This window comes from Oreochromis niloticus, linkage group LG3 (genome assembly GCF_001858045.2).
Source record: "Oreochromis niloticus isolate F11D_XX linkage group LG3, O_niloticus_UMD_NMBU, whole genome shotgun sequence".
Taxonomy (NCBI): Eukaryota; Metazoa; Chordata; class Actinopteri; order Cichliformes; family Cichlidae; genus Oreochromis; species Oreochromis niloticus.
In genome coordinates this window covers 55,055,407-55,079,377 of record NC_031967.2, presented here as the reverse complement: position 1 = coordinate 55,079,377, position 23,971 = coordinate 55,055,407, and the positions used below count along the sequence as shown (strand labels likewise).

The 23,971-nt window shown below is 39.6% G+C and overlaps 1 protein-coding gene across 1 annotated transcript; it reads right to left on the bottom strand.

Annotated features, from left to right (window-relative positions):
- Positions 1-228: 228 nt before the first annotated feature.
- Positions 229-23,731, bottom strand: LOC100706512 (alpha-2,8-sialyltransferase 8E). The gene is made up of 7 exons (XM_019354464.2): positions 23,582-23,731; positions 6,590-6,661; positions 6,130-6,204; positions 2,735-2,876; positions 2,311-2,423; positions 2,138-2,230; positions 229-2,058 (listed from the first exon to the last, which is right to left on the bottom strand). The coding sequence occupies exons 1-7, from the start codon at positions 23,665-23,667 to the stop codon at positions 1,581-1,583; spliced, it is 1,059 nt and encodes a 352-aa protein (XP_019210009.1). The 5' UTR covers positions 23,668-23,731; the 3' UTR covers positions 229-1,580.
- Between the last annotated feature and the right edge of the window lie 240 nt (positions 23,732-23,971).

Genomic DNA, 23,971 nt, shown 5'->3' with positions numbered 1-23,971 from the left:
GTCATCCACCCATTCACACACACATGATGGCAGCTACATTGTAGCCACAGCTGCCCTGGGGAGCACTGACAGAGGCGAGGCTGCCGGACACTGGCGCCACCAGTAGGCAGTGGGTGAAGTGTCTTGCCCAAGGACACCACGACCAAAACTGTCCGAGCCGGGGCTTGAACCAGCAACCTTCCAATTACAAGACTAACTGCCAACTCTTGAGCCACAATCGCCCCTTAACTTAACTGCATTTATGTACATTCTTTCCATAAAGACAATGACGATGAATCTGTGCCTGTCATAAAAACTGACAACAAATGGATTAGAGCCACATCTGTATGTTTTAAAGAACAATCTAGTGAAAGCTAGCTTGCTGTGACAGTTGACTCTTTAGCTGCATTGTAACAAATACAATGTACTACAGGCTCACAGGTAAACAAACTTACAAAGTCTTAAAACTGTAAATTTTCTGTGGATTTAGAATTGATAAGTTTACTGTGTTGTGCCCCCTGGTCTGACAGGTGGCCGGGAGGTGTGCAATCCTAGATCCTGCAGCTGTGTATTAAAATAAAGAGGCACAAATCATGAGCTTGTTTACAGTTTCAACTGCAGGATTTATTCTGCAGATTTGCCTCAAAGGGGGTTTATGCTCCTCCTGAGCATTATGCGCCATCTAGTGGTATCTTTAAGTAATGCAATAGAACATGTAAAGTGTAGTGGATAACACTGATTCAGCAATTAAAGACATAATAAGCACAAACAATATAACTTGGGTGTCCCTTTTTTACCTTGTTTGAAGACATGAACTGAACTTAAATCCCAATAAGTTATGAATGCTCTTCTATTCAATTCAATTCAATTCAATTTTATTTATATGCGCCAAATAACAACAACAGTCGCCTCAAGGCGCTTTATATTGTACAGTATATCCTATAATAATACATATGGTGAAAAACCCAACCATCATATGACCCCCTATGAGCAAGCACTTTGGCGACAGTGGGAAGGAAAAACTCCCTTTTAACAGGAAGAAACCTCCAGCAGAACCAGGCTCAGGGAGGGGCGGGGCCATCTGCTGCGACCTCCTGCTTCTTATCCCTTAACTTTTTAACTATTAGTTTAACTCATATTTCTGGCTCAAACACACATTTTTAACCTTTTACAAATGCTTGAAAATGTTTATGTTTGAAAGTGTCAACAGTCAGTGCTGCAGACAATTGTCTTTGTTGCAGTACCAAAAGTGACCACTAGCATAGTAATATAAACGTTGTTACAGAAGTAGTGGCTTAAAAGTAAATGGTGATTTCTCAATTTCTATTTAAAGTCTCTATTTTCTTGTAGCCTATTATACCCTCCTTCTAACGAGGAGTGTATCAACTTTATCATGACCATGCATTGCAGATGATGTTAAAAATAAACTTTAGCAAAAAAACCTTATTTCTAACACATGAAATGGAACAATAATTAAAAGAAAGACTGTTGAAATAATATGTAGCGTACATCTCTCTAATACATTTGGATTTGAGTGCAAATGTCTTGGCCTCTCAGTTGGATACTTGAACATATTCTTTTTTATTATTCCAACATTCAAACTAGACCTGATCTGATTTACAGTCCCCAAGGTGAAGCTTGAGCACACCCTTATTATGCAGCTCCACCCAGTGGGAAAACTCATTTGGCATTGCATGGACTTTCCTATCATAGGGTACATTATCATAGTAATGGTTAGTCAGGGGAAAGAGTCTATCTGGGTGATTACTAAATGGCCAGAATCCGTACAGATGCACCGTTTCACAAACTTCCAGTGCCAGACTAGTCATATATAACCCAGTGCTAGGTCGATGTTCCTTTAACCCCAGAGATTCCCAGAATTTGACCAGTCTTTCAAGATACCTAGGATTTAAGAAGATTGATTGGATAGGGATATCCATGTCCTCAATGGCATACACAGCCCGCTGACACACCGGACGAGTACCACCATAGGAGAAGCAAGGAAAGAGAAGCAGGGAGTTGCCATACTGGTGGAGACTGTCTGCAAACGCCCGGCGACGTCCCATCAGTGACCCATACCTGCAAATTAATGCATGACTTAAAGCAACAAGACATAAACTAACAAGTCAGTTCGATGTCGGGTTCATTAATTGCTCACTTATTCATGAAGATGCTTGGGTTTGCTGTCACAAGGTTAGTCTTCATGCCGACATCATTGTGAAATTCGTTTTCCACAGGAGGAAGGTTGCACCTGAAAAAAACATAAAATATTACTTATAGAGAAAAGTCCTCATCATAATTTCCGTTCTGTACAGTGAACATCTTTCTCACCTAATAACAAAATCAGCTGAATCAATCATTTTTCCACAGCCACTGTTTGTCAGAATCCCACCGCTCCCAACAATTGAACAAGTGTCCCATCTCTTTTTTGAGAAAGGATTCTCCTGGAAGTGACATCAACAGATTATAAATTACAAAAAGAGCAACAGTTACAGTGTTTGTAACATACAGTGTGTTAAAGACAACTACTCATTGTATTTAGGAACTGATTTGATTTAATCCTTTAAGGATCCAGGAACAAGCAACAATTTAACAAGTGACCAAACACGTGAAGCCAGAACGTAGTCATATCATGTTTGAAAATTTGAAGAACAACAGAGGCATGAAACGTGCAGCAAATTTTGTCGTAGTTCATACTAGTACATTCATAAATAGCAAATTTCAAGCCCTGTTCCCGTGTTTAGGAATAACATACTTTTATAAAGATTTTGAAAAGCTCCGGGGTCACAGAGATGACACTCCTGTCCTTGTCACAAACAATCTTAGATCCCACTGGAGTGTTTTCCTGAGTGACAATGCCATTGTTGGATCCATTGCAATTGATGCTCAGCTGTAAGCTTGATAAATTAAAAACAAATGAGAAACAAATAAAACAAAGCATAAAAAGTGTAACATTATTTTTGGTGTTAAGATGAAAGATTTGAGAGACAGTAAAAACTTTAGGAATGGACAAATCAGAGACAGATAAAGTTCACAACAGTGCATAACAGTAATTTGATGAGAAACCAAACACAGACAAAAGGAGACAAAACTGAGATTAAGTCAGAGTGTATTGTTTATTAAGGCATATCTACAAAACTAGTAGTTCCTAGTTCCAGCCAATTCAAGAAGTCAAGATAGATTCTTTAAATTTAAGCAGTCCTTCAAAGTAGCAAAAGATCCTAATGTCTCTGATCAGGGTAAACAAATGATGCCCTCTGGAAAGTGAGAGCTCTCTTAAATGTAACAAGATGGACTCAATCCCGCCGAGACCATAGAAGAATGATTGTCTTCATACGCCTGTACCAAATCACAACTACAGAGTGCTCTGTTCATCTGGACGTAGCGCTTTTAGTGGGAGAAATGCTTCGTCATTCATACAAGTGACTTCTTCTGTCTGCAGGTTGTCCCGTTTTCATTGTTCCTTCAGTGGTGCTGGTTTCAGTCATTGTGCAAATGTGCTGTTTATAAGATTGGGGAAACCTGCAGTCAGCTGAGACTGAAGAAGTCACTTGGATGAGTGACAAAACATTTCTTCTAATGAAAACACTACGTGAACAGAATTATTTACCTGGATGACTGAGCATGCATCAAGACATATTACATATTACTTCTTATCCATAATGAATGTTGGGTTCTCCCATTTTGCCCTTGCTCAAGCTTCTCAGAAGCTGGTTTGTCCTCCTCTGAGCATTCACGTTCCTGCTCTACTTTCTGGCCCTCCTCTACCTCATCTCTGCTTCCTCTAAAGAGGGCTTGTTCAGATTAAATAGAACAAGAAACCAAAACATTAAAATATGTTAAAAACACGCAGAGTAGTTTCAGAGTTCATACGTCATCACTTAAAGATTGGGTATCCCACCTGCTGTGAATGTTTTAATGCAGTGCAGTTGTTATTAACATCACTTGTCACATCCTGTTTATGACAGTTAAAATAAATAACATTCATATAAGAGACAAAACTGTATGTAGTGTTAAATAGGCCTATACTAGTGTACTTTAATGTCGGTCATAAGGGTGGTACTTTAAGAGCCATCTATTTTGTGAGGTGCTCTGAGGAGCTTGGAAAGAAAAGCGTCTGGACTTCTTTAAGTTGCTTGAGGACGTTTCACCTGTCATACGACAACCTTCTTCAGTTTAAGTGGGGAGTCCCAGATTTAAGCCCTATGGGAGTGTACCCCCAAAAGGGACAATGGACCCCCTGTTGATCCTCTACCTAATCACACGAGTCAAGGTGTGAAAACAGGTGTAGGCCACAATTAGCCAAGGTTTCTTAGGGGACACTCCCATGGGGCTTAAATTCTCTATGCCTCACTCAGCATCTGTCAAAAAATGCATGATCATTGTTAGTGCAACTCAAAAGTCCCAGGATGATAACTGGGTTCATCAGAATATTTGCTTTTCAGTTGGTGAAACATTTTGCCACACATCCGAGTCACTTCTTTATTCAGCTGACTGCAGGTTTCCTCAGCTTTAAACAGTACCTTTGCATGAATATCAAACCACTTTAATGATTGTTATGATCCAAATCGTCATGACCATAGTCATTAGAATCATTCACACAGAGCTCTGGAATGGCTGAAATCACACCATTATAAAAGTATCAGAGTTACAAGAGTTACCTTTAGATCCAGCTGGAATTTATTTTTATCCTTAAGGCTATTACCTCAAAATTAACATCACATGTTTGTTTTATCCTTTACTGCACACACTTATGTATTGCAGTAAGTAGTCTATAACACTGACAACAACAGGCACAGACAGAAGCCCCTTCTCTGAGGAATTTGAGGGGGATGGTCTGCCTGGACTGGTGATGGCACCAGAAGGTACAAAACTTTAAGGCTGACTCTGTTAGAAGAAACAGGGCCATAAAGAAGCTCTCTTGCCCACTTTCCTTTTCCTTTCCCCCTCCCTATCTCTGTATGCAGGTCTGACCAGAGTGCAAGAGGTGGTTGCTATGGTAATGGGATTTGTTTTTTCCTGAAAAGGCTCATGTCTATATAAGGAGACGTCTAGAGAGGTGCAGAGGAAGAAACCTCAGCAGATATCAGACCTAAGGCCACCCTCAGTTGTTTCAACCAAGCATGTTAAGATTCTGTTTCTGTGACCTGGAATAAAGGCGTACACTGCCTGGGTGTGGTGCTCTTTGTTCATTTGGGTCTCCTGAGTGAGCACAGACAAGGCAGCTGTTTTTAACTTGAACCTTGAATTGCTTAACAAATTTAATAAAATGTACTTTGAACATATTTGTCTTCTTCCTCAAAAACCCAACAATCCCTCCTCCTCGGTTCAGGTCTTTCTCCTTTCACTGTGACGTGTCAACCTTGTCATAAGTGTTTTTGTTACTAAGCAGTGACAAAGTTTTCCATGGTAGTCTTTTTGGTTTTGTAAAATCTTGGGCCCGCTCTTGTCTGTCAGATGACGGTTATGTTGTCCTCACTAAGCGACACGACCGCCTTCCTCTCCTCCATGGATGCTGGAAGATTTGCATTGCTGAGGCGAGCCAAAACCATCATTCGCAGTTGCTCTGCTTCCACACCCACAGTGTTGGTTCAGGTTTCTGAATCTGTGGCTGTGATCAGCTCCACTAGTGGAATTTGTCTCTACATCGCAGCAAAGTTCAACATTTTTGCAAGAGATTATTCTCTGCTTGATTTAGTTGCCTGTCAGACAATTTTTTCACCCACTTGTATACATCCTGAGTGTGAGTCTGTTAAACAAGTAAACCAAACTTTTCTTTCTTTCTGGCTGGTCTTACACTTTTAATTGTGGGCTGGTCAAGCTTTTTCAGTGAATTAGGTGCCCTTTTCACGTGTCTTCTCAACTAAAACTACTTTAAGCATATTGACGGTAAAATTTGTTTAGCCCTTTCGTTTAGCAAATGGCTCTTAGCCTTGACTGAAGAGCTTGTTTAAAGACCTTTAGGAGTAATCCTGCCTCGTCTGCATCTGAGGATATATAGCAGGTGTTTCCTGTAGTCTGCCATCTTCCATGCTCGTACTCACATACTAGCTTCAGGCAGTTTTTATTTATTTATTTATTATTAACCAGAAATTCACATAAAAATAAAACTCAACCATCAATCAATAATATCAGGATGTTAGATCTTACCTGAATCTGTGGTAATTCTCCTCATGCTTTTTCCACGTTTGATTGTAGAGCTTTTTCACTTTATCAATGACTTCCCTGTAATGCACAAGCATTCCAGTACATTTAGTAACCTTCCTGCACTGGGTGTCTGTGAAGGTTCTCAGTCATCCAGGTCATCGTAGTCTAAGGAGCTTAAAAAGAAAAGCGTCTAGACTTTTCAAAAATTTTCTTTTTAAACGTTTCACCTCTCATCCGAGAATCTTCTTCAGCTGAAAGAGCAAATGGTGGATGTGGTGGCAGTGTCCCCCAAGGGGGGTCATGTTGACCATGTTGACGTCTTCAAGAAAAATAAAGAAGTTCTGACACTTTTCTTTCCAAGCTCCTTAGACCTGCTCCTTCCTGCAGGGGGCTGACATGACTTAATCTTGACATAAACAATGTAATTTCTTAATGAACAAGTCATGGTAATGTTTGCTCTTACTTGCAGCCTTTACAAAGTTCAGAGGGCTTTGGGGCACTTCTTTGAGGAATTGGTCGGTGAAGCTCGACAAAACTGTGAGAAACAAATAAGACAGATAAAATTATGACTCTTTCTTGAACCCTTCTTTGGTCTTGTTTTTTTTTTTTTTTTCTGTTGTTCTTGTTATGTTTACATCTCCTGGGAGGTAATTTGTGATCTTAACTCATTTATTAAATCTGATCCCTGTTCTTATGTATGTTAAATATTTAAGATATTATTAGAAGGGTATATGAGTTGTTGGAAATTTAAAGATTACAGGTAATGCCTTAATTCACTTGAGAGATGTTTGTTTCAGATATTGTATCTATACACAATGAGGTTTTTGTTTGTTTGTTTGTTTGTTTGTTTTGTTTTGTTTTGTTTTTTAATAGTCTCAAATGTCAACTCGAATATACCAACTGTGTTATTGGCAGCTGCTGTGCTATAAAACACAGACAGTTTTGTGCAGGTTAAACATAATAGAATTAAAGAATCCTTTAACTGTCCCCACAAGGGGAAATTTAGTTAGTCTGCAGTATTGCATTGAACTTTACAGTATTGCTGTTGTTGATGTTGAACAGTTGCAGAACAGCTTTAGTGTTTACAGTCATAGTTCAGTCACATCAGTGGTGCCAGAGATCAGTTTCAATTTAAGATGATGATGGTGTTTAAAAATCAGTGAGTCAGTGTAAAAATCAGAGCTCAAATGTGACATGATATTTGGATACAAGCTAGAGTGTAATATTAACCATCGCTAGATACCGGTAGAATTCCCTAAATGCTGTCACTGCAAACAAAAGTAATTAAAGTTTCAAGTATAGTTTTAATGATAAAGACATTAACCTTATTTGAACTTGAAGAAGCGGTCCAGAGTAAGTTGATATTTAGAATCCCCATATATCATTCCTATATGGCTATATATAATCAATATCAACAGTGACAGTAAGAAACACATATTTAAATAGCTCTGTATATATATATATATATATATATATATATATATATATATATATATATATATATATATACATAAGGTATAGTATATCTGTATATAGTAATCGGAATATGTTTCTGGTAACATTTGTGTGTAAACGTGTGCGATTGTGCCTGTAAGGACACATAAATACAGGGTAAGAAAACACAGTTTACATCTAATCAGATGTGCAAGCGCAGTAAGTGCAATACGAGCAGATTATATACAGATAAGGATAGTATAAAAGTAAGTTAAGTATACACAAATAAGTTAAGTATTCAGATGTTTATATTGCTATACAGAGACCAAATATACAGATGTAATGTTGTATATATATGTACAGATGATCTATATGCTATACAGATGGGATACACAGATATACAGTTAAGGTTATATACCTAATTTCTAGTAAGTGGCCCAGCCCCTCCTACATTTTTATGTATGTGGCCCTCAGTGAAAAAAGTTTGGACACCCCTGCTGTAGCCCAAGCGAGACATAAAGGACCTCCTTTCATTCAACACATAAAAAAAAACAACCAACACTGCGCTTCCAATGGGGTCAGTAACCCTGCACATGACTTCACTTATTGTGTAACATCTCTCTTTTACCACCGCAACAACTGTAAATCAAATCAACACTGCAGTGTTGGTAGAAACGACAGTAGTAATATACCTGTAGCTTTTTTGCCCCCCCACCCCACTTCCCCTTTCCCCCTGCGCGTCCATGTGAGTGCGCGTACGCGTGAATGGACTTTGCACGTGCATGTGAGTTCGGGGGTCATGTGAGTTCACATGTGTTTAATAGTGTTTAAAACAAGGATTGTATAGGTCTCAGCACTCTGTTATTTAGACATAGATGATTTAATTTAACTAGTTTAGGGGTATTTTGCTTTTTTCTTTAGTGCTCCGAACAGTCACAGGAGCAAATAGTTTTAAACAGAATGCCACAAACAACATGTAACCCTTTAGAAATAAACTGTGATACTTCTAAAAGCACATATTCACACCTAGCCACACTAGCACTGTATCAACCCCCAATGTTCCTTTAATGCAACTAGTGCTATAATTATCTACTACTCACAAACACACATAGATGATTTAACTGTTTTAGGAGCATTTTACTTTTTCTTTAGTGCTCTGAAAGACACAGAGGCTAATAGTTTTAAATAGAGCACCACAAACAACAGGTATTCCTTTAGAAATAAACTTTTCTTGTGCTACTTCTAAAAACCGCATATTCTTAACTAGCCACACACTGCAACAGTTAGACAGAGGGGGTTACAGGTAGGCCCCCAACAGTCAGCAAAAGAAGTCATAAAACAATAAAAGCGGCCTCCTTATTAAGAGCATCCCAGCACTCACATCCCAACTGTAGTTCCATAGTTTTCAACCTTTTTCATTACAAACAGTTCTTTTATCTTATCATGTCAGAGGCCAACTGAAACCAAGTCCACCTATATAAAAACACCCCATCAGACACACAGTATTTTCCTCAGCACTTCACAACTGCCGCAAGGTATAGCGTTTTAACTTTTTATTTTTTTGGATCCCAGACACAGTGGTGTGAGGTAGTTAGCTGTTCATAAGAGTTTAATTTAATCAAACCTCATTTTACGGATCTAAGTGGCTCCTCATCACCAAGCCAATTCACCATTTTATTTAAATATCAGAATTTTCGGAATGATGATCCAAGCGGGACACAGAGGCTGCTAGTTTTAACGCACCAGTATGCAAATATAAATAAAAGCCTGACTATCCTGAGAGCCTAGCTGCAGCGACACCTTTCTTTCACACGGATGCCTGGATGTGCGTTGAGCTGACTACCCGCACACAGCGTTTCTGACAGTCGCGCGTTGCTTGTACAACAGAGAAAAGCAACAATACAGCGTGTTTCTCTGCTCCAAGACATCAGAGGGCCTTTCACACAGTAAGCATGTCTGTTATACCCAGCGCATAAATGTCTGTATGTCAGTGGTGATTATTCAAACCCTGTTTAAAATGTCACACATATGTTGGCCGAAAACAATTCCTCTAAATTTGCAAAGTTAAGCTGGGCTCACACTGTGCGATTTTTGGCCCATTTTGAGCCGATTTTTGAGTCGTGCGACCGTTTTGGTGATCGGCCCGAGTTTCGCCTTCATCGTGTGTCGTGCATCATGTAGTATACATGGGGTAACGAGAAGCGATTAATACCTCACGACCAGCTCCCGATCATCAATCGCTTGGAAGTGAGGAAATCCTCACGACCGTCGTGAGGGTGTCACCGCAGCCGCTCGCACTGCGCACGCGCAAACACATAAACGTCGGCGAAAAAGACGAAGTAGCACAGCAGTGCAGCGTATTGTCTGGACACAAGCGATGGAGGCACAACTGGTTGAACTTTGGCAAGCTCATCCAAGCCTTTTTGATGTGGCTTCAAAAAATTACCATGACCGCAACAAACGTGACAGGAGTTGGATGGAGATTGCTGCCCAATTGCAGCTTCCTGGTAATTTTTTGTCACTAGCAATTTAGCAAAGTTGATGGTGGTAGTGGTGTTTGTGACTGAGTGAAAGAGAGGGAGAGAAAGAGACAGATGTAAAACCCTATAAATCGACTTTCAGAAATATTTATTTTTATAATTAATTTCCAAGTAAACACTCTCTCAAACTGCAGTTTTAACTTTAGTATGAGGAGAGTTTTGAATCTGAACTATTTAAATAAAAAGTACATGTTAATGTAAATTTTTCAGTGAATGAGGTGAAAACCCGGGTTGCATCACTTCGGATGCAGTATGGCAAACTGCTCAAACCGAAACCTAGTGGCAGTGGCCAGAAACCACCAACTCCCAAACAGACCTGGATCTTAAAACATTTGGATATCTTGAAGGCACATGTCATAGACATAGACAGACTGAGTCCACTCTGAAAGTAAGTTCATAACCAAGTAGTTTAAAAGCTTACACAGATACACACACCTTATGAAGGGATATTTGTGGTGAATGATGTCAAAGGTAATTCTCAGTTGAAATGTTTTTAGTAAAATAAATGCCACAAAATATACAGTGTAAAATTAGTGTCTGATGTAACTAATACTGTTTAGATCTTTATCACTTTCCCTTTGTCTGCTTTTGGTACGGTTTCCTACAGCTTGGAACAGAGTCAGAGGACATAGGCGCAACAGAGGAGGGAGATGAGGATCAGTCCACTATGGGAATTGAAGCAGATGTCCTTATGTCTTCAAACACCACTAGCCCAGTTTCAGTGAGCCAGGAAGAGGAAAACACCTCAAACAGTCCACCAATCTCAGAGTCCACAGGTCGGCTTGTTAAAAGACCTAGAGTGCAAAAACATGCACCAAAATCAGCAGAGCACAGCATTGAGATGACCAGACTTTCCCTGCTTCAGCAGGTCCAGCAAACGCTATCGGCATCTAATGCAGATTCTGAGGAGCTGTTTGGCCAACAAGTAGCCTCAGAGTTGAGAAACATAAAGGACAGAGCTCTACAGCTGCGGCTCAAGAGAAACATCATGAACATGATTTATGACACGCAGGAGGCTGAGCAGGGAGGCCACCATTCTCAATTTGCAGGCTCGCAGGTTAGGCCACCTTGGTATCCCACCCAACCTCATCAGGTCCAGCCCCCCCCAGACTGCCAGGCCCCATCAACCCAGCCAATGTCCTTTCTGAAAATGCTCAACTCTGAGTAACTTAAATAATAAATTTCAAACAGTTATATCTAAGAATATTTTCGAGTTTACTAGTTCAACTTTACTAGTTCCTGTTGTAAACACAGTCCATTCAAATTACAGCTTCATTCAAATGTTTTAAATGTTCCAACAGTTAATTCAAATTGTACATTAGAATTTTCTTTGTGACACTATTACTATGTGTCTTTCCTACCTCAATTTTGTGGAGTGTTGCAGAACTATTTGCACAATTTGATGGAAGATATTTTTGTATTTATGTAATAAAGCAAAACATTTTTGCAATTTCCCAGAGGTAGATTTATTGTTGTCAGTATTTACAAAGGGATTTTTTTTTCATTTTAGTAAATTTTGGAAAGTAAACAAGGCAATTTAAACAAAAAAACAAACAAAAAACCCTTCTGTCTTCCTACACCATGTCTTCTTGCCATGAAACACTCCCTGCAGGTGAGACAAAGTACTCGCAAAGGACATCACGTTGTTTCTTTGCTTCCACTGAGGGGTTCCGTGCAAGGCCCATTGAAACTGACTGAAGCTCTCCCTCCCTTCTCCATGCACCTTTGACCAGCTGGTGCTTGGCATCCTCAGAATCCACATAGCCAGGTGGTACATAGGCGTCAGATCTGTGGTCCCGGAGATAGTTGTGCAGACAAAGGCATGCAAAGATAATGGTGACAACCTTGTCTGGGTCCAGGCAAATTGTTGTTCTGAACACTCTGAAGCGATTCGCCAAAATTCCGAAAGCGTTCTCCACAACGCGACGTGCTCTGGACAGACGGTAGTTGTATATTCTCTGATCGGTGTTAAGGTTTCAAAATGGATATGGTTTCATGAGATCTGGTCGGAGGGGATAAGCATCATCTCCAATTAGCATGTGTGGCATCATAGCATCAGTGCCTGGCAGGGTATCAGCAGGGGGAAAGTTCAGTGTGCCTGTGTCCATTGCTTCTTTCAGGTCTGAATGGGCAAGCACTCCTGCATCAGAGACCCTACCTTGTGTCCCTGCGCTTGCATACACAAACTTGTAATTGGCATCAACAACAGCCATAAGAATGATGGAAAACCTGGACTTGTAGTTAAAATACATGCTGCCACTCTTGGGAGGGGGTTGGATGAAGATGTGTTTACCATCTATAGCTCCCAGGCAGTGTGGAAATTGCCACTTGTTTGCAAAGTCTCTGGCAATGGCCTTCCACTCAGACTCGGTTGATGGTGTCTGTGAAAGACAAGTAGAAAGTGATACAGTTTATAGGGAGCATTACAGAATTTTCATGTCCACACACTTGCCTGTTGCCAAAAATCGTAGGGTAACTGAAAGCCTTTCCCTGGGGCTGATGGCCTTCCTGAGGTGTGTATCCTTCTTGATGATAGCAGGACTAACCCTCTCCAGAAGATAGTTAAAGTCCTCCACAGACATTCTGAGAAGGTCCCGAAAACCCCTCATATCATCTACCTGTTTACACAGAACAAAGTCAAAGTCAAGAACACACCAATAACAAAGCGACATAATAGTGGTTGAATGTTATTGATAATTAAAGAGTCGGACTGATATTTAACCAATGTTGTATAAAGCAGAAAGATGTCCCAAAAATCACTTTGGTAGATGTTCAAGTCATTCACTAGAATGCTACTCAAGTAAAATGTAAAAGTACTGTAGTTAATGGCCAGTAATCCAATTAAATAAAATACTAATAGGCTAAAATTAAAGGTTGCCTACTGAAAGTAGAAGCGTCAGATGTCTTGAAACATTTACCCGTCATCATGCAGATAAAGTCCTGTAGGTAAGTGAAATTTAGCTGTTGCTGCTTACCTCCAGTTCTCGTTGTAGAATTGACAGACCGTACTGCCCACGTTTGCCCAGCCATTTCCTTGTCCATACACGCAGTCGCTTTTTCTTTTTAGATCTTTCTGCACACAGAATGGCACACATTGCTAAGGCAGCACGTTTCTCTTTGGTGAGCATTTTCAAATTTCCCAGTCTCCCCAGTTCCGGATTCTTCTTCTTCATATTGTTTATTGGCAGTTGACTTCCGGGTTCTTCTTCCGGAAACAGCAACACGACGTGTTGTGCATGTACGCACAGTGTGAGCACTCAGGTCGCATCAGAGCATCGGGCCGTATAGTGTGAGACCCTGCATCGTGACCTATGAACTTCTAACCCCTGCGAGTCAATCGTACAGTTTGAGCAGGAGCTGAATCACGCGAATGAAAAAATCGCACAGTGTATGCCCAGCATTGCTGATTTAAAAACATATTTTTGAATTTTTAGTTGCATGTCAAACATATGATAGACTCTTGAGCACATTTATATAGCTACATTCACAATGGTATAACCATGCTAAATAAAAGATGCCCAAGCACCAAAGCACTCTAATGTAAGCCTCTGAACTGTATGTTGGTAAGTGCACGAAGTGTACCTCTACAGCTGAAAACAGTTTGTATCCATACTTTGAGGATCTGCTGAATTGTTTTAATGTCACTTTTTTGACAAACTGTAGATGATGAAATCCTCTTTATTGGAGAAACTGTCCCTAAGCTATTGTTGCTCATACTTACTGAGTTCCCTATACTTCTTTACTATGTCAGTAAACTTTTTGAACAATAAAAGGTGTGGTAGATTTAAAGAAACATCCTAATTGAAGCAAAGGCAAAAAACTGGAATGAATTTTATGTGACTGTTCATATTAAAGCCAACAACAAGTGAAAATCCAAAAAACCGGCTCCAATCCTTTGTATTGATCTACCCCCCCCCCCGTAATCTGGAAGTGGGTTGATCTTAAAGGGTGCGGGTAGGAGTGGCAACAATTTTCATAAACCGTAGAGTTGGCCACAGAGTGTTACAAAGGAGGCTGCTAATGTTTTCTCTGAACATGTATTCTGATTTTTCTTTCTTAAAACGTGTAACCTGCGTTTTGCCAAACATGGTATCCTACATTTAGTGCATTTTTAAAAAACATGTACCCACGTAATCGGTGATAAAATATGAAGTTACAATTCTTTTCTGTAAAAAAGCATTTTTATTTTTGTATATAAATAAATGTTGATGTTGTGCGACGGGATTGTGTGCTTCAATTTACTTATAATGTGCCAAATCACTACAACAGACGACTCAAGGCAATGCCGTCCAGAGTAAGGATTTTGTTAGACAGTGTTTCTAAGATTTTTACGCCCCGTTACAATAACCTCAGTTTTATCTGAACTTAGAAGCAGAAAATTAAAGCTCATTATGTGTCTAAGACATCCCGACAGTTTAACCAATAAAAGTGGGTATCATATGCATAGCAGTGAAAATGTACGCTATGTCTTCTAAAGCACGTGTAATGTAAACAGAACTGGTCTTTGCACAGAAGCCTGTGGAGCTTCATAATTAACCTCAGTGTGTGACGAGGCCTCTCCATTTAATAATAGCTGTAATAAAATGTTATGGCCAACGATATCAAATATTGCACTTAGCCGGAAAGATTTAAATATGAATGAAGGCTGAAAACTGATTAGATTAATGTCTGATGATCTTTTCTGTGCTTCTTCAAGTTTGTAACACCGAACATATTAAAGGATGATTTAAGGTCCACAGGAAGAGTTGAATTAGACACATGTTTACTATTTTTCTTTATACTCTTTCGTTCTTCCATCACTGACATGTTGAATATGATAACAATATCAGAGGAGAAAATAACACTGTGTAGTTTAAAAACTTTAATTTAATCAAACTAAAATGTTGCTGAACTCTGACAGACGTGTCTTTTAATCTTGTCAACAAAATCTGCCATTTATCATCTTGTAAAATGTTCCCTCTGCTTCTGTTGCACATCTCCCCTGACACTCTCTGCTTCACCTGTCCTGTGCAGCTGGTCCAACCGCTGCCTCCTTAAACTGGTGTGTTTAAATCTCTTTACCTCTGTTGTGAACTTTACACAAAGTTTGTGGTAACAAAATCAAACTGACGAGGATCTTGTTTGAAAGATCCCCTCTCACAAGACAAAATAAAAACAGACTGCTCAAAGTAAAAGCAGAGCCCTCACAGTTGGTAGTACAAAACACAGTGACAACGTGTGTATTAGATACGCTTACTCCAAAAGCATAAATATAAAAAATGGGATCACCAAGAATATCCTAAAAATGGCAATGAGGGGGGTGTTACAGTGAAAAAAGCAGCCAAATTTTCATCTGAAAATGTTGAATTTTAGTAAAAACAATGCTCTGTAGTTTGATACTGTCGTTACAGACAAAGCGGATGTTTAAAGCCTTTGGACGCACATTTGAAATGCAGTAATTGTCCTTATCGGCTGGAAACATAAAGGTCATAAAATGAATTTTGAGAGAGGCTAAAAACTAATGAACAACAGTGATGTTAGTCTGATTCAAAATTTGAATGTACATGTGTTGAAGGTGTGGGTCTTGTTGAATTATTAAACATACTTTCTTTAATTTTTCGTGCCACAAAAACCAAAACTTTTAATTTTCTTCCGCTTGAGTCTCGGCCTCGGGGTAGCTCTACTCATCATTGCTGAGTCAGTTGTCTGTTTGTGCTACTTTTTTCAAGGAGCAGTGGATTATTGGTAAGGGTGACTTTATGTGTTTCGTTACTTACTTAAGTGGAAGTACTGTGGAAAGTTTTACCTTACATACATAGATCTGACAGTACAGGATCTGAGGTAACTGTTTACAAGATGTTATAATCTATCCAAAGGTTCTTTGCAATTTTACATTGAGAAACATTATCCTTAACATATTTGACCCGCACTAAGTACTATGGCCATCACACTGTCATTTAGAATTGTTTAAATAACTCGTGTCTTAAGTCCTTCCATCACACAGAAAATTAAAAAACCCACATGGTTCACTTTTACATCACAAAATGTTAGAAATATAAGTCGTTCATAACAACCTGAAAGGTTGGGAGTTTAAAATGCAAACCAATGGAAGCAGCAGTAGAAGACTATAATGTCACAGAGCACACGGTGTCTATTATTGTGTAGACATTTATAAATAAAAGCTTAATAAAGATGCTTAATTTCTTAAGAAATAAACAGGTGGAGTGGTCTTTATCAAAAGTATAAGTTACATCTGTGGCTAAACCACTGTACCCAAAAACTTTAAAAATCTACTGTGTGTGAGGCTGTGTAAGTAAAGCTTGCCCTTCACACCCGCGTGTAACAAACCATTTGTTGGGGGTTGTGGATTTGACACCTCAGCATTGTGAAAGTGGGGAAACATGTTTGTGGCTGAGCACAAGAGTTCTGCTTACAACTTAGAATCTCAGTTCTAAATGAAATTCAAATGGTTGTTTTTAAGTGTGGCTAATGTATTATTTGACTTCTAAGGCACACACACACACACACACACACACACGCACACACACACACACACACACACACACAAGAACAACAACAACACAGAGAAGAAGAAGAGGGGGTAGTTTTACTATGCGTCATAAAAACGCAATCATGCATCTTCCAACTGTATCTTTCTGTTCTGGCTTTAGAATCATTGGTTGTTTACTGATCCGTACTTTGGGAGTGATACTGTTGTGATACTGGGGAGAAAAGGGTAAGGTTTGATAGACTAAACCATCACACACAAAACTTCAAAAACCTAAAGAGTGAGTGAGACTGCTAGCTGTGTGGTTCAGCAATAAACTTATCTACAATGTGTTAGTAAAGAGTGACGTGTACTTCTGTCACATTAAGCAACGGTTTAACAAATTTCACTGCAAACTATAAAAGGAATCTGGATTTAAATAGAACATAGTAGTGATGGATTAAGTAAATGGTAAATGGCCTGTATTTGTATAGCGCCTTACTAGTCCCTAAGGACCCCAAAGCGCTTTACATATCCAGTCATTCACCCATTCACACACACATTCACACACTGGTGATGGCAAGCTACGTTGTAGCCACAGCTACCCTGGGGCGCACTGACGAGGCGAGGCTGCCGGACACTGGCGCCACCGGGCCCTCTGACCACCACCAGTAGGCAACGGGTGAAGTGAAGTGTCTTGCCCAAGGACACAACGACCGAGACTGTCCAAGCCGGGGCTCGAACCAGCTCGAACCAGCAATCTTCCGATTGCAAGGCGAGCTCCCAACTCTTGAGCCACGATCGCCCCGATAAGAACATATGCAGGAAACACTAGTATAAGGTGTCTATGGAACAAATCTCCTTCAGTGTTCAAAATGACCAAAGTGAGGACTACAAGCGTTTCTCTCAGTTGGTTGTGTTTAGGGAAAAAGCAGCTAAATACACTGAGACTGCTCCACATTGTTAGTGAGTTAACTCTGGATGTCTGTGGGTTTTGTCAAACTTGGAGTGAACAAAAGCAGAAAAACAGTAAAAGATGCAGACGGTGAAAGTCTGGTTTATTTCATGAACACAATGAAACATTTTACAGTCCACAGAGCAAAGTAGCATACATGATAATGGATACACATAACACGGCCTGTGAGAACGACTCATCGTCATACCACATGTTATATCCTGTAAACTTAAAACAAACCACTGAAGTTAGTGTTTAGTGTTTTAAAGTCATCTATTAAAAACATGAGTCAACATTACTGAAGTGACACTTTAACGATGTTTCATATCACAGTGTTTATGATGATAAAACATGTTCTCTCATTAGTAGATGTCTGCGCTGTCACTTGTCATGAAAATGTCCAGAGCCAGGGTTCAGCTTCCTCTTCAATTACCATTGATCATTAATAGGGCTCACAGTCACAGTCACATAAAATTCATTCCAGTTTTTTGCCTTTGCTTCAATTAGGATGTTTCTTTAAATCTACCACACCTTTTATTGTTCAAAAAGTTTACTGACATAGTAAGGAAGTAGTTAGGGAACTCAGTAAGTATGAGCAACAATAGCTTAGGGACAGTTTCTCCAATAAAGAGGATTTCATCATCTACAGTTTGTCAAAAAAGTGACATTAAAACAGTTCAGCAGATCCTCAAAGTATGGATACAAACTGTTTTCAGCTGTAGAGGTACACTTCGTGCACTTACCAACATACAGTTCAGAGGCTTGCATTAGAGTGCTTTAGTGCTTGGGCATCTTTTATTTAACGTGGTTGTACCATTGTGAATGTAGCTATATAAATAAATACGCTCAAGAGTCTATCATATGTTTGTCATGCAACTAAAAATTCGAAAATATATTTTTAAATCAGTAACTTTGCAAATTTAGAGGATTTGTTTTTGGTCAACATATGTGTGACATTTTAAACAGGGTTTGTATAATCAGCACTGACATACAGACATTTATGCGCTGGGTATAACAAACATGCTTACCGTGTGAAAGGCCCGCCGATGTCTTGGAGCAGAGAAACACTCTGTATTGTTGCTTTTCTCTGTTGTATAAGCAACGCGCGACTGTCAGAAACGCTGTGTGCGGGTAGTCGGCTCAACGCACATCCAGGCAACTGTGTGAAAGAAAGGTGTCGCTGCAGCTAGGCTCTCAGGATAGTCAGGCTTTTATTTATATTTGCATTCTGGTGCGTTAAAACTAGCAGCCTCTGTGTCCCGCTTGGATCATCATTCCGAAAATTCTGATATTTAAATAAAATGGTGAACTGGCTGGTGATGAGGAGCCACTTAGATCCGTAAAATGAGGTTTGATTAAATTAAACTCTTATGAACAGCTAACTACCTCACACCACTGTGTCTGGGATCCGAAAAAATAAAAAGTTAAAACGCTATACCTTGCGGCAGTTGTGAAGTGCTGAGGAAAATACTGTGTGTCTGATGGGGTGTTTTTATATAGGTGGACTTGGTTTCAGTTGGCCTCTGACATGATAAGATAAAAGAACTGTTTGTAATGAAAAAGGTTGAAAACTATGGAACTACAGTTGGGATGTGAGTGCTGGGATGCTCTTAATAAGGAGGCCGCTTTTATTGTTTTATGACTTCTTTTGCTGACTGTTGGGGGCCTACCTGTAACCCCCTCTGTCTAACTGTTGCAGAGTGTGGCTAGTTAAGAATATGCAGTTTTTAGAAGTAGCACAAGAAAAGTTTATTTCTAAAGGAATACCTGTTGTTTGTGGCATTCTGTTTAAAACTATTTGCTCCTGTGACTGTTCGGAGCACTAAAGAAAAAAGCAAAATGCTCCTAAAACAGTTAAATCATCTATGTGTAATCAACAAGTCTTACTGTTGCAGTGTGTTTGTGAGTAGTAGATAATTATAGCACTAGTTGCATTAAAGGAACATTGGGGGTTGATACAGTGCTAGTGTGGCTAGGTGTGAATATGTGCTTTTAGAAGTATCACAGTTTATTTCTAAAGGGTTACATGTTGTTTGTGGCATTCTGTTTAAAACTATTTGCTCCTGTGACTGTTCGGAGCACTAAAGAAAAAAGCAAAATACCCCTAAACTAGTTAAATTAAATCATCTATGTCTAAATAACAGAGTGCTGAGACCTATACAATCCTTGTTTTAAACACTATTAAACACATGTGAACTCACATGACCCCCGAACTCACATGCACGTGCAAAGTCCATTCACGCGTACGCGCACTCACATGGACGCGCAGGGGGAAAGGGGAAGTGGGGTGGGGGGGCAAAAAATCTACAGGTATATTACTACTGTTGTTTCTACCAACACTGCAGTGTTGATTTGATTTACAGTTGTTGCGGTGGTAAAAGAGAGATGTTACACAATAAGTGAAGTCATGTGCAGGGTTACTGACCCCATTGGAAGCGCAGTGTTGGTTGTTTTTTTTTTATGTGCTGAATGAAAGGAGGTCCTTTATGTCTCGTTTGGGCTACAGCAGGGGTGTCCAAACTTTTTTCACTGAGGGCCACATACATAAAAATATAGGAGGGGCTGGGCCACTTACTAGAAATTAGGTATATAACCTTAACTGTAGTGTATTAAAGTTAGAAAAATCATTTAAAAGTGGTCAAATGTGTTATATTGTTGAATATAGTAAAAGACAAAACTGCCTTCATCACAGCTTTCCATAAATGGATCTTTATTGATTTATTCAGAAAAAGCTTTGGTAGCTCATTCTCAGAACAGCAGCAGATTACTTCTTGGACAGAAGATTTACAGTACAGAGAAAAACAATAAAGGGGAAAATGGGACGGGTACATTTCAAGCTTGTTATTTAAGTTATTAGGCTTAGCAACACACCTATTAACGTTCGTTTGAAACTGTTATCAACATTAACAGACTGAACTGGACTTAATAACAGGAGTGAATAATTTTAGTAAATTATTCCGGTGAGTATCAGCTGCGCTGGGTATGTAAATCGGGCCATCCAGCCGCGGTGCTGATCGTGCGCCACTCGTGCCAAAAATCCAGACAAATGTCACTTGATCAAGGAGCAGATCTGCATCAGATGAGATCAGCTGACTCTGCGTGTGCGTGCGCTGTGCACAGCGGTGTGTACTCTGTGTGTTAACAAGAAAAACGCATATAAGAAAGTGGTGCGCAAAAGCAGGGTAGTGACAGAATTGATGCGCATTATTGATATTTGAAGCATGTGTACCTGCACATGCATGCTTATTAACACACGGGTACTGTGGAATATATTTTTTACTCACCTAAAGCGCTCGTGCTCTCGTCCACTCCCCACAAAAAAATAGCAGCTGTGCAGTGTCTGTGGCATCAGTGCTCGGATCGCATGCGATGGAGTAAAAATCAAAAGCACAGCTTTATCACACAGTTGCAGTTTAATGTTGGCTGACGAGTCTTCAATGCGTCGCACAACTGGATTTCTGGACATGCTGACGTTGTTGAAGTCCTGCACTGTTTCCGGGCACATTATTTCGGTGACTTTAATGAGGCAGCGTTTTATGAGGTCTCCATCTGAAAAAGGCTTGTCATGTCTTGCGATGAGTTGGGCGACCTCATAGCTGCTATTGGAGCCTTTTCCTGGACCTTTTGAGCACGAAAAAAATACTGTTGCTGACCCCGCAGGAGAGCTACCATTTGCTTTAATTTCTGCTCTTGCTCAGCACCAGTGTAGGATGCATAGGCCTGATGTTTGGTTTCATAATGACGTCGTACATTATACTCTTTCATAACTGCCACAGTTTCAGTGCAGATCAAACAGACACACTTTCCCTTGAATTCTTTGAAGAAATATTTACTCTCCCACCGTGTCTGAAATTTTCTGCATTCACTTTCTACCTTTCGCTTCTTTGGTTCTGCCATGTTTGGTAACTTGGGGGTAAATTTCTTCTGTGATTGTCCTTTTTGGTAGAGCATCTGCCTTGATCAACAGTAGCTCCCCCTGGTGTTAAAACTAAGAAGTGCAATACACTCAAGCAAAAGTTGAAGTGCGGGCCATATTCTATTCCAGCGGTCCCCAACTTTTTTGCGCCACGGACCGGTTTATGCCTGACAATATTTTCACGGACCGACCTTTAACCCTTTAAAACCGGTTGGAGCGGGCACGCTCCGTTTTGCGTAACTATTTTTAAATCCCGTAGCTCTGCAACCACGTAAGCTAGAGCAATAATTTTTTTTGCATATGAAACTGGAGGAGTTGTACTTACATCTTATGCCATCAGCTTGTCCTAGGTCACGGTTTTCTTCCACATATAGCTTTGCAAAAACTGCATAAAAAGCGCTTGCAGCAACAAAAACATAATATTCCAGAAACACGTTTTGCCGATCCGATCAGCTGTTCATAACACTTCCTACGTTGGAATAGACGTCAGCGCGAACTTTCGTATGTCCGCCATTAACTGCCCGAAACCGGAAGTGATGTCATTTCGCGGAAATGTAGTTTTTTTTTACTATCAGGGCCTCAGAGCCTATACTGGTGTTTTTCAAAGTTATTTTTGACTTTATGACTTTCTGTGTCGTTTCTGGGATGCTTAAAACTCAAATTGCACTGCTGGAAATAGTTTATTTTGATGCATATGCTGCTTTTTTGCAAATTTGCACTATAATATTTATTTTCGTTTTTCCTGCAGTATATAAAAATTGGTGTATTTCAAAAATAAAACTATGAAGACACTCAAAATAAATTTCCTGTGGTGTGAAACTATTTTGTGCAACTTTTTTGTATTTACAGTTTTGAGGGATAAGCCTCTTAAATTTCTCTAACTAGAAATATATGTTAAAAAAACAAAAACGATTTTCAATTTTTTTGTAGTTTATTGCACGTTTTTGCAATTTATGTAATTACTAAGCACTTAATGCATACATATTATTAAAATTTGGGCTATAATGGTTGTATTGATGTATATCAACTTGAAATGCTCCCAAAAATGGCACTACAGCATGTAAAAATATAATATAAGCTCTGGCGGACTTGGTTCTATGGTAGGTCTTAAAGGGTTAAGGTATCGCGGATAAATACAACAAAGTAAAACTAGTGCCGGTACCGAAAAAAAGAAGATTTATTCATAACACACGTGAAAAGACCCAGGAAAACCGAGTTAACAATAAAAACGATAACAGAATAACGCTGAAAACCGATAAAAACCCTGAAAACCATACATTTCACACCTGAGCCTCAACTCTCGCGGCCCGGTACCAAACGACTCACGGACCGGTACCGGTCCGAGGCCCGGGGGTTGGGGACCGCTGTTCTATTCTATTTATAAAATTACTTGAAGGCCAATTAAAAATGCACTGCGGGCCAACTGCGGCCCGCGGGCTGGACTTTGGACACCCCTGGGCTACAGGAACATCTGAAGGTTCAGTACCTCTTTGTAGATTCCCCACTTTATGGTTTCTCAGCTATTTACAACACCATACTATATATGACTTTGTATTTCACTTTACATTTTACATCTGCCTTTCTTTCAAAATGCATTCTAACTAAAAAAAAGTATTGTCAAAAGAAGTTATGTGCAGCCAGGTTAATTAGAAATATACTGTAGTATAATACTAATATACAAGTTATTCATGTCCAGTTATTTACAAATCAGTACCAATAATGTTGTGTAGTCAGAGTAAACCCGTCATGTGACTCTAACCTTATTTTCACTGCACAACAAAACTCGTATCAAAAGAACAACGTAAACAAAACAAACATATACCAAACACTATGTTATTGCCTTAGAAGGAAATACAGGGTGAGCTGAGGTTTGTGGTTACGTGTGAAAGAATGAATGACAAAGACATGAAGACATGTACTTCAGCTTTTACCGGAGTATTTTTTAACAAATATGAAATGTGTATTTCTACTTAAATTAGGCATGTTTGTATTTCTGCAACCTCAGGCTTATATTAGCATTTTACACAGCTTACCAACTGTTGGGAAGCGTTTATCACAGTGCTATAAGCTACTTTTGATCAGAATACTTTGTTTCGTGACCTCTTGCGTTTCTCTATAAGATACAAAGGTAATTAGTCACTCACCTGTCCTCCAACGTGTACCAGATAAGAGTGGTCAGCAGACTCCCCAAACAGAGGAGATTGATCATAATCGAGAACTTTTTCCTCATGTCGCTCTAGTGCGTCACCTTTCTTAACACTACGCTTTAACTCGGCTTTTTTTATGTACTTTTACCTCATATGTTGATTCGTCTGTCTGCCCGGTTTAACTGTCTAGTGGTTTATGATTCATAAAATGAGTAGGCATCCTCAGTTAATTATTACTATAGGAGAAGAAGAAGGCACTTGGATGGGTGATGAAACATTTCTCCCACTGAAAATGTGTCCAGATGAACAGAATCAAACTTTGGGGATTTTCTTACCTGGATGATTGAGCATGCATCAAGTCATTTGAGACTGTGAGCCTTGTAAAAG